Here is an 11,741-nt window from a genome sequence, read left to right on the forward strand (position 1 = left end):
AGGGGACCGGAGCCGGGCCGGGGCCGCTGCGCCATGTGCCTGGCGAGACTTGGCCCCGCCCGGCCTGGGGCGCTCGGCTTCGCTTCCCGAGTTTAAGCGTGAGGGGGAAAGCTTGAACACCGCGAGCGGTTTTAATTGGGAATGCTCTCGTCGCTGTTAATTATCTGCTTAGCACCTAACCGTTTCTCTCTTTTCAATTCATGTTGTAGCAGCTCCTTGTAAGCACGTTATGTGAAGTACCCGACCAGCTAAAGCACCAAGTAAAGCAAGGGCTTCTGCAATTGCAGGTAATTTGCGACACGCCTACAGACGTGAGGAGAGCTGTGTGCTGGTAAACAGCTTGCATCAGTAAAACTGACAGGTCCTGTGAGCCTGAGCACACACTGGAAACATTCCTCAGAATTACAGGGGGAATAGGCAGTGATAGGCGTGAGTCAGAAGTAAATGTATTTCTGGGTATCGGGCCCGGATACGCTCACAGGAGGAAGGAGCGCTTGAGCCCTGAAAATGTGAGGGACACGCTGGAGTAAGGGCAGGAGTGATGACTTAGTTGATGGCAGCAGCTCTAGCTGACCACACGTTCCTGCGGTGTGCTGGACATGGCTGGTTTTCCTGTCACTGGGTTTTCCCACATTGGGTTTTACTTGTCAATTCTTCAGCACAAGAGACTGAACTTATTTGTCTCGTGCTCTATTAGTTTTCACTGTGCAGTCTGGAAGTACACTAGGAGGTAAAGGGGTTGAAAGAAGGAGGTGGCTGTTGGTCTTAAGAATGTCTTTTCAACACAGATTTTGTGACTTTGATTGCTAACGAGTTTTTATTGGCTGTGGCCTGTGTGAAATGATACCAGGGTTTGGACCCAGGTTATGTTTGTGATTCCCACAATGTATATGTGTGCAGTAAGAACAGAATAAAATATATCTTCATCCTTGATTTTCTTAAAGAAGTTATATATAGTTTCTAGTATCTCTTGATCTTGCTCTTCAGCCTGGAAACCCTGCTTGAACTTACCTTGAAGAGCCTCCAAGGAAAGGCAGCAGGCGGAGGGATGTGCACACGATTGAGTTGGGCTTGCTTTAGAGGACAGGGGAATGGTGTGCCTATCCTCACCCTGGAAAGAGGAGCCACCTCCCATGTGTCAGCTAGGCATTCTAATGTGTGGCCAGCTGGTCAAGGGAGGAGATTCTGCCCCATGCTCCACTCTGGTGAAACCTCACCTGGAGTCTAGCTCTGGAGTCCTCAGCGCAGTAAAGACATGGACCTGTTGGAGCAGGTCCAGAGGAGGGCCACAAAAATCAGAGGGATGGAACACTTACCTTTTGAAGAAAGGCTGAGAGTTGGGGTTGTTCAGCCTGGAGAAGAAAAGGCCTTGCTTTCAATACTTGAAGGTGTCCTATAAGAAAGAGGACTATCTTTTCAGTAGAGCTTATTGTGACAGGACAAGGGGTATTGGCTTTAAACAAAGAGGAGATTTAGACTAGGTACAGGGAAGGATGGTGACATACAAGTACGGTTTCCCAAGAGAGGTGGTAGAAGCCCCATCCCTGGAAATATTCAAGGTGACATTGGACTGGGTACTAAGCAACCTGATCTAGTTGGAGATGTCAGCGCTTACTGCAAGGAAGTTCAGCTAGATGACCTTTAAAGGTCTCTTCCAACCCAAAATGTTCTTAGAATTCTGAGATTTTCCAGGTGGTATTTTCAACATATTTGCAGAGCCATGATGTTGTACCTCTGCTCCATGTGCCAGGGTTTCTGGGAGACTTCAGTCCCCAGAATTATCAGTCTTGTAATGGTAGAAGAACTCAAAAATGAAACTATAAAAAGCCACGAATTAAAATACTTCTCTGGAGTGATTAATTCTGTCCTGACAGGGCTTGTCCTCTCAACTTTCTGAAGCTTGGGTGTTCTACTGTGTTGCTGTTTTGCATCCCCTCAAGCATAGCCCAAGTGGATTGCTTGGGCAACCTCATTTAATTTGTGCAAGGAGTAATTGAAAAGAACTTGTGCAGTGAAAAAGGTATAGCAGACTATCTCAGTGGCTGGAAAAATAGCAGCATTTTGAGATATCCATGTACAAATTCTTAATTGCAGTTGTTGCATAAGCTCAGTTAGTACCTGTGAGTAAAGAGGATGCTTTCTGTTCTGTATGTGAACAGTTCCAATGAAATGGGTCTTCCCAAAAGCTGTGCCAAACAGGAGTATGAGTGGAATTTGGTTTTATTTTGATTTTTTTCCCTTGTTCTGTTTATCATTGCTTTTAGTTTTTATACAGTGATGACTGATGAGTTATCTGAAAGAAGAGCTGTGACTGTTGCCTGACTAAGCACTGGTTTGTGTAAGAAAAAACTTGGAAACGGTGATGAGGAGGAGAGAGAACATGCTGTCAAAACAGAAGGAATCTGGAAAAAGAAACATATATTAGTTGATAAAAGGAAGTTGAAAACTAATTCTATTCCTTGTCTCATACAAGTTTCTTCCTGTAACAGGTTTTTTTTAAAAAGGAAAAAGTTGCTTTTGTCTATTTCATGAATGAAGTTAGTACAAAATATACTCAAGGAAAAGCTGTGCTGTCATGTAAAATCTTTTTTTTTCAATTTAATAAGCATTTCCAGAAGGGTGCAAGTTCTGTTTGTGTGAAAGAGACAGTGACTTGCCAGTTTTGTAGGAAATGTTACAGTGAAGTGGGAGTGGGCAGATTTGCAGAGGGGATATAGACATTTGCCTAAGTCTGGGAGGAAGGAAATGTTAATTAAATAACAGGTTAAAAAAAAAAGGTCATAACTAACAGGTTATTTGCTGTTTTCTTACACAGTGTGCCATGCTCCTGATCATAAAATTTTCTTTAAGAATATGGGAAATAGGGTACTTGCATGAGTGAAGACACAGTCCTCAGTAATTTGACTTTCAAAGAGAGAAGTGTAAAGTACATTTTAAAGGAAAGGTTAATGGCGGGCAGGGAATGGCTGACAGGAACCAAATTCATGTAGGACTTGTGCTGTCTTGTTAGACTTTCAAGTGTGAGTGACACTTCTCATTTCTTGTCTTCCACTTCCAAGTGAAGTTAATTTTGTGCAGAGCGATTCTGGAGGATTGCAGTCCTCCTTTTACAGTTTTAGGCTAGTAAAAAAAAAAAAAGCTATGGCTATTTCCAGCCGTGCTTGGAAAATTACTTAAAACGTGTGTAGAGGCACGGCTAGGGGACAGTCATCAGGGGTCACTGTGGGTAGAATGGAACCCTTCATGCTGTTGAAATTTAACTAGCATACTTTTTAACATTGAACTGCATATATATTGGGTCCTAATCTGCTGTGTTAAGGGCAATATCTGGGTTTAACGCTGGGTTTAATTAAAGCAAAGAATGCCTCCTGTTTTCGTGAACTTGAGTAGAATAAAAGTACAATGATTGCAGTGTTCAGACCTGGAGCTCAGAGGTTTCCCGTTCCTGATTAGTCTTTGCCTGTTCTTGTGTCAAATCAGATATACTGTATCCCCTCTGTTATGGTGCTTCTGTTCTCCAGTTTCCACTCTGATCTGGAGATAGGTGTTCAGAACAAAGTTTAAGAGGTACCAGAGAGAATTGCACAAGCTTTTTGTCATTTCTAGATTGCTCTTTTGATCTTCATTCAACTTTTTAGGAAAGTAGAGCTGTTGATATTTCAGTGTTCCATCTGCATGCTCCCTGATGTTTTTAATATACATCTGTAAAACTAAAATAAAAATAGCTGGAAGCCGCCTATAATAATGAAATGAAAAGATTTTGCTTGCCAAAATCTGAGTTCAGAGCCGCGTCTCCTTGCGGTTTGAACTCTGCATTAAAGCTATAGCAATGTAGGGAGCAATATTCTTTCTCGGGTAGCAGGAACATCCTGGATGATTGAATTCAAGCTCTGTACTTCCAGCTTTGACCTTGTATTTAGCTGTCTTGGTTCACTGATAACCAAGTACGAGTCTGAAGCCTACAGTTCTAGTGAAGCATTTCAAAACAGCTGTGTGAGATGGTTAGATTTTGTTATCCCCAGTTTCACATCTGGGAAACTGAGGCATGGGGCAGGCTGACAACTAGGTAGGAAGTCTGAGAGAGTTAGAAAGTAATTGCTGTAGCCTGTACACCAGCCTTTCCTGGTGAAATAAAAGGATGCTGTCTTTGGAAGGTATTAATCTGTATTTATTGAAAGCTTCTTTGGTTTGGTTCTTGCAGCACGGTACCAGAAATAACTCAGCTGTAGGCATAACAATCTATACACTAGTATTCAAGTATATGCTGATTTTCTTAGCAATAAACTAAACCCAGGATGGCAGAGTGGAGGTTATGCTGATACAAAGCTGCTGAAATCCAGACTTGTGCATTCTTCAAATCTGTGTATGAAACAGCTTATACAGCTCTGAGAGACCTTAAGCTTTTCTGTGGCAAAAATTCCATGTTAGAACTTCAGCTCTTGGGCACCTGAGTTACCTTTGTCCCCAGCCTGGCAGGTAGGGAGGGACGCTCAGGACCAGAGCTTTTTTGTTTAGATTACCTTGTTTAATGCATTCCCACATGGGATGAAAGTGCCTTTTTGTTTTGGCAGGCTGCTAATCTTTTATCAGTATCTGGAGGCACTACTTAAAGTGGAGTGTCACACCAAACTGGTAACTCTTGATACACCCTACACTAAAATTCTGATAGGAGTGGAGGCATTGTGAACACCCTTTCTGTGTAATTCCAGCAGAATATGGAAATTGGTATCCAATTTGTAGCTGTGTAGAGAAGGTTATAGTTTTACTCTGAATTTAAGCATAAGTGAGCATACTGTGGACCTCTTCTTGGATGGGACTCCTCAACATTCCTGTAGCATAAGCAAATATTGTAATACTTGCTAATAACTACTTTTTTTGCTTGATAAAGTCCTATAGCAGCAAGCATCACACCATCCATGTATGTGAAAGTTAAGTATTGCCTGTTGTTTCTACCTTCACTGTGTTCTAATTGTGGTTTGCTGAAGCTGTGGATTTCCCAGTTTAACAGTCTTTAACAGAGTGGAAAAAAAAAGTCTGTTAACTGAGCTGTCCTCGTAAACACAGGAGCTCAATGCTAATTGTCCTGAGTGCTGTGAATTGAAGGGATTTTCACTGTGCTGTGTTGCGATTGCAGTTTAATGTGGGCTTGCAGGAGCCGGATTTGAAGTAGAAGGCAGTTTAGCCATGGCAGCACTGGGCTAAATAAAATGTTGTCCAGAAGCTGGAGAACTACAGAAATTAAGCTGTAGTTCTTCTCTTGCTGCTGTCTAGCCTACTAGTGGGGGGACAAAAAAAAAAAAAAAAACCCCACCACCAGAAACCTCCTAAACCCAAACAGAAACAACCTGCTTATGTGCCTCTCTGTTGTGTGGTCACATAGAACCATTTCCCTCATAACTAATTTTTCAGTCCAGCATGGTGATATTTCATGATGCTTTTTAACTCTTACTGTAACAGCTATACATTATTTTGATCCTCTGATTGTTGAAATGAAGCTGAAGGTTTAGCTGGTAGAAGAACAGATCTATGCTGAGGCTTATTGTCCTTTTCTTAAGGAAAATTCAATACTTGAAGATAATACACTCCCATGTTAGTTCTCAATGTTCAGTTATTAATTCTCACTGTGACTTCAACTATTATCCATTCTTCCCAGCTTCTTGCTTTATAACCAGTCCATATTGTCATTCCTACTTTACTTTTTTTTCCACCCTAAAAATTCACCTAAGCTTTCATGTCTTTATCTTATTCTTGCACAGTGCTGTAGTTCCAAGACCAGCAAAGCAGTTAAGTCCTTGACTGTCTACATACTGTTATTTCTGTAGGAATTTAGCTGGATTTTCTTACATAGAAATAGCATCTAGACAAGTGCTGTGAAAATAAGAGTTACTGCTCATTGAAGAGAAGTAACTTTCCTGCTTTCTTTTGGTCAGTAAGACAGTTAATATAAAACAGTTAATATTTTACTTGTTAGTAAAAAGGTCTTAAAAGCAAGTATCTGTTAGAAAGATAACCTATGGTCGTGAGTCAGTGTCCTAGCTTTAGAGAAGGTTAGGAGTAAATTGGTACAGATAGCCCAAACTTGGTGTTTATCTGGAGTCATCTCTGCTAATGGCTGGCTAGTGTGAAGGGCCATACTCAGTTAAATTCTTCTTGAGTCACTGTATCTGTCTATTTATTGGAGAGAAGTCGGTATTTCAGCAGTCTCTGAATTGCCTTCATTAGATCCTCTCAGTTGCATTGATTGCTGTTTAAAGCCAGCTAGTAGGAAACGTTAGGGCCAAAGTATTTGGATGGAATTTGGGTTGCCTGAATATGGCCCTGCAATCTTAACTGTGCCCCCTCAGGCAGAAGATAGTGAGACTTTACTGGTATCTGATCAGTGCCCTGTCTTCTCTGGAGTGTCCTAGAAGTCGTATGACTTTCCACCAGCATAAAAACAAGCCTGAGAGGCCGTGAGGGTACAGCAAGGAGCAAAGGTTGGTGACTGGCTCAGCAAGGAGCAGGAGGGATAGGGGGTAGTGGCAGGAGGACCTTAAGAGTTGGAGGATTTGGTAAGGTAGGTGGGAATGGGGAAGGGGAATGGTTTGGACAGGTGTGAAGGACAGAAGCTTGTTTGGGAAGGAAAGGAAACGTCACTAGGAGACTGGGGGGAAAAGGCTGCCTCTCCACAGTGTAGTGGCTTTTTTTGCATTGATCCGGGTAGAGATAATGGGTTTTGTAGAACTGAAGCACTGTTTTGGTGTAGGAAGCACAATACACTCTCGGAGGAGGGGAGTCAAGTCAAGGGAAGAACGTAGCTTCATGATGTCTTGTCTTCAGCAGTAAGGCTTTGCCAACCCTTCTTCCCCACTGACTGCTCGCCCATATCCATGCATTGCAACTTGCAGCCTATTTTTAAATGAACTTCAGATTTTCAGATGCTTTATTGGGGGTCTGTGCTGTAAAGCAGATTGGTGAGATGGGTTGGGTTTAAAGTACTGGGAATAATTTAAATAAGCCACCTGGCTTATAATGCACCCCCACCAAGTTGCAGGAGATGGAGAACTGCAGTGTGACTTCAGGAGTGGTAGGGAAGCATCCTGAGCTCACTTGGCCAGTGAAGACAAAGTACCCTTTATCTACACTGATACACAGGGAGTGCATGTGAAAACAAATCTTTGTGAAGCTGTGGTGACAAGGGCAGCAGGATTGGTGTACAGCGAGAGGTGAAGCATAGGAAGTGAGGCTGAAGAGGAAGGGTTGCACAGGTTCCACTTCTCAGCCTTTCACACTGCCCAGAGATGGCTGACAGGGAGGAGGAGCAATGACAGGTGAAACGCAGGGAGTCTGGAGGAACTAAAGGAGAGGTGGCTGATGTGTGTGATACTGCAGTTCACATGGGGCCCATCTTCCACAGGATTATTTTCAGGTGTGCATAAGTGTTTCTAGTCATAGTACTTGGCTATGAAAAATCAGGTGGTGAAAATGGTGTGGAAACAAATTTGAAAATCTGGCTAGTATATTTTATAAGTATCTCTGGTAATTAAGGGTCTTTCCTGTGCCCTCACAAGGTTGTTAACCTGCAGAGACTTTCTCATCATCTGTATGCTGACGAAAATAAATTTTATTGGAAAAGATCACCTAGCAGGATAGGAAAGTGACTCTGCTTTCAGGACTGTTTTCAGACAGATACGGAGGTAATAGCCCACGTAGATTCTGCATCCTGAAGGAGGCTTGGGAAAGGTCCTTTCCAATATGAAGAAGATCTTGAGTCCCCCACTTGTTTTTCACCTCTGCAAGTATAACCCCACGTAGTCAACCAGCATAATCTGAGGGAAATATAGTTTATGGAACCAGGAAAGGGAAATTATGCTTGCAATAACTCAGGGAGTCGGGGGGGGGGGAAGGGGCAGGAACAAAAACAAACCAACCCTTGCATGTTCTCACTTTCCCTGAGCTGTTTTGTACTTGACTGATGCTCATTGTTGTAGTAATTTACTGATTATATATAATTCTACTGTAAAGCAGAAAGGTTTTCAGCATTACTCAGAATAGGAGTGTGATGTAGAAGACAACTGCAAAGGAAAGTATTTTCTTCCTAATGCAATGTGATGCATCTCAGATTTAGGAAAATCTTAAATTCTGTTGCACGATGGCCTTAGTGCCTTTTCTAGAAACCTTGAAAATGTGCCTTTTGTTTATTGCTGCTCTGTGCTATAAATGCCAAAGGACAATGGACTCTTAAGATGCAAATGAATTAACAAAGATGAGAAATAACCTTCATGGTGAGTTTCAGAGCAGAGACCTGTGAGCGCTTTTAGAGGGCCCTGGCTGGCAGGCCCAAGGCATACTGGTTTCTTGATTTCAGAGTGCCTTGCAAGCTAACTTTCTGAAAATCTATCTGAAGTGGGGGGGGAGGGAGGAGGAGGTGGGCTGAGATACCTCTGAGTGCTCTCTGTGAAAGACTGTTGTTTGTGGAAGCTGAGCAAAGTCAGACAACTGTGGGTCTCCTGGGGAGGTATTTGGGAGACAAAGGTGAAATCTGTAATGAATTACAGTCTTAGTACTTTGAAACTCACCTACTAGAAACTATATTATTCTGTTGAAAAGTCTCTGAGCTACTGCTGGCCTGTCTGAACTCTTCAGGTGTGGGCTTCAGCACTCTCCCAGCCTCAGATGTCACCTGTGTTCTAGGAGTAATGCAGTCTGTGTAACGGTGGGGAAAAAAGACCTGACAGGCACTGAGACTGAACGAGCCTTTGCCTAGTTGTTGTAGGCTCTCCTTGTGGTTGATGGAGAGAACTGCAGTTTTGGGATGAGTCTTTAAGCACTAGTTTTAAACATCCAGCTTGAGATGGTTAATGACCAAAACTTCACCTTTGTTGCCTCAAGCTATTGTGGAGTTTGCTACAACTAACAATACAGAGACCTATAGTCACAATTTTCAAAATCTGTGAGTGCGGGTTATTCAGACCTGCTCGTGGAAGGTGTAGAGCATCACCAGCAGCTCAAGGTCTGGCTTTACTGCTGGAATGTACTCATTGAAAACATTTTTTACATTCTAAAGCTGAGGATGAGCCAACTTGGCTTAATTTATATAGCAGTTCTAGCTGCTTAGCACTTCTTTCACATGACATCAGCCAAAGATTCTAATAAAAGAATCTTCTATTCTTTTATTACTGTTATCAAACTCCAAGAAGCTGTAGCTTTTAATGTTAGGCTGTTTTCATCAATTTCCCCTGTCTGCTTTTCCTACTTAATGTGACTAATAGCTGTTTCCAGTTGGCAAATACATGCAGAAGTCAGATGTATGTGATACCATGTGTGTAACCAAGGGATGAAATATGACCGGCTGATGCACAACTGAATTATTATTTACAACTGCTTGTAGGTAAGCCACTGGGTCAGCAAAATGCCACGGCAGCCAAGAGAGATGCTGCACTTACGTAATACTGCCTTTATACCACATGGGGTGGTATTTGTTTCCTGTCTTGATTAATCTTAGCTTTGTTTATTTATCTTCTCTTAGGTCAAACAAGACAATGGATTGGGGAGCTCTGCATACCATTTTAGGAGGCGTAAACAAACACTCCACCAGCATCGGGAAGATATGGCTCACCGTCCTCTTCATCTTCCGGATCATGATCCTGGTTGTGGCTGCAGAGAGAGTCTGGGGAGATGAGCAAGATGATTTTGTCTGCAACACTCTGCAACCCGGTTGCAAGAATGTTTGCTATGATCACTTTTTCCCCATCTCTCACATCAGACTCTGGGCCCTGCAGCTGATCTTTGTTTCCACACCGGCGCTGCTGGTGGCCATGCACGTAGCGTACAGGAGGCACGAGAAGAAAAGGCAGTTCAGAAAAGGAGACCAGAAATGTGAATACAAGGACATTGAAGAAATCAGGAAACAGAGGTTTCATATTGAGGGTTCTTTGTGGTGGACGTACACCAGCAGCATCTTCTTCAGATTGGTCTTTGAAGCGGTCTTCATGTATGCATTTTATTTCATGTACGATGGGTTCCGAATGCCTCGCTTAATGAAGTGTAATGCTTGGCCCTGCCCAAACACAGTAGACTGCTTTGTTTCACGACCTACTGAAAAGACAGTGTTTACCATTTTCATGATTGCTGTGTCCAGCATTTGCATTCTTTTAAATGTGGCTGAATTATGTTACTTACTGACAAAGTTTTTCCTCAGAAGGTCTAAAAAAGCTGGAAATCAAAAACACCAACCCATCCATGAGAATAAGGAAGAAACAAAACAGAATGAAATGAATGAGTTAATATCTGATAGTTGTCAGAACACAGTTATAGGATTTTCAAGTAGCTAAGATGGTGTCAGTGTTGGTGTTGACTCTTTCTGGAGTGAATGTTCTTTGCTTAAAGGCTGCAAATGAAATCTACATGAAACAATTTGTTGAGTGAGACTTTGGTATGTAGTGTCAGGTGTCAGTTATGCACATGTCTGGAAAAAGTCAGAGCAGCCTAAACCTGTGAAAATTGCATGGGGGTTAAATAGGAAAGTGTATTTTCCTATGTGTACCCTTACAAGTTGACTATGAGAACTGAGGAAACCCACTAATACCTTCATGCTGACACAGCTCATGGAAACTACATGCAACAGCAATAAGAACAAAATTCTTTCCAAGCTAGGTATTCTAGTATTACCACATGTTTTGTAATAGTGATAGTTTTTACTTGTGAACTGACAATTAAAATATTTTTCTAAAATGTAAGATTCTGTTACTTAAGCTGTTATAGTACACAACTGACTGTTTTGTTTTTTAACCAGCCATGTGTGGATGAACCCTTTAATCCCTGTTTGTAGGGAGGAGACAGCAATAGGCTACATCTTCACAGCTTTGCAAAAACTGCTTGATTATGGACAAGTAGCTTAAGACACTTGCATGCACACTGCTGGCTACATGTAGGGGAAGTTGTGAAAGGCTACCACATGTAGTGTGGATAACTGAGGTAGCTAGGTCCTGAGTCCAAAGTCATGCCAACTCCAGCATGACAATGTAGGTGCAGCCTAAGTAGACTTTCTTCAAACACCTAGCAGACCTGGTAATCTTGTCTTTTAATTGCATACTGCCAGTTTTATAGCAACATACATAACTTTATGTAAGTGTTTTTCTCTAATGTATTAGCTGTGTGTTTCTTCATGCTATATCACATTGTGGAACTTTTTTGGTTTTGATTTGTTTGCTTTTTTTATGGTAGACTGATGGTGCTGTTATAGAAACTAGGGACTCTTTGGTTTGAAGGACATGGAGAAGTATCACCACTGGAAACAGAACAGGTCTTCTGAATAAAAGGCAAACACTTTAACCTTTCTCAATGAAGTGAGAGTCTATATGTGAATGCTAGTGAGATCTTAATCAGGACCAGGGTTTCTGAAAAAGTGCTTTCAGGCAGGAGCTTTATATCCAAAGTGCATATAGCTTGTACACACCTGTCATGCCCAGCCACAGCACTGATGCCCTGCCTCTGTTGTCCATACTCTAATGGAGGTATGCATACAGCTTTGGAGTGTGTGGGAGTATGTGCTTGTGGGAGGGGTATGCTCTTGAAAGCTGGGGATCCTGAAGGTTGAAGAGGTGGGTGTAGTGGAAGACCCTAGCTATAATGCCTTGTTTCCTATTTGTGGACCGCTTCTCACCAGGGTAATGTCATGGATGCACTGACATCAGCAGAGGTGCTTTTTCTTCACACCAATGTAAATGGAGTTGCCTCATCAGTTTTGTGTCACGGAGCTA

The 11,741-nt window shown here is 42.2% G+C and overlaps 1 protein-coding gene across 1 annotated transcript; it reads left to right on the forward strand.

Moving 5' to 3' along the window:
- Positions 1-9,506: 9,506 nt before the first annotated feature.
- On the forward strand, positions 9,507-10,652 carry LOC103782040 (gap junction beta-6 protein). The gene has a single exon (XM_008949772.1). The coding sequence runs from the start codon at positions 9,522-9,524 to the stop codon at positions 10,311-10,313; it is 792 nt and encodes a 263-aa protein (XP_008948020.1). The 5' UTR covers positions 9,507-9,521; the 3' UTR covers positions 10,314-10,652.
- The last annotated feature ends 1,089 nt before the right edge of the window (positions 10,653-11,741 follow it).

Source organism: Merops nubicus, unplaced genomic scaffold, assembly GCF_000691845.1.
Source record: "Merops nubicus isolate BGI_N331 unplaced genomic scaffold, ASM69184v1 scaffold2181, whole genome shotgun sequence".
Taxonomy (NCBI): domain Eukaryota; kingdom Metazoa; phylum Chordata; class Aves; order Coraciiformes; family Meropidae; genus Merops; species Merops nubicus.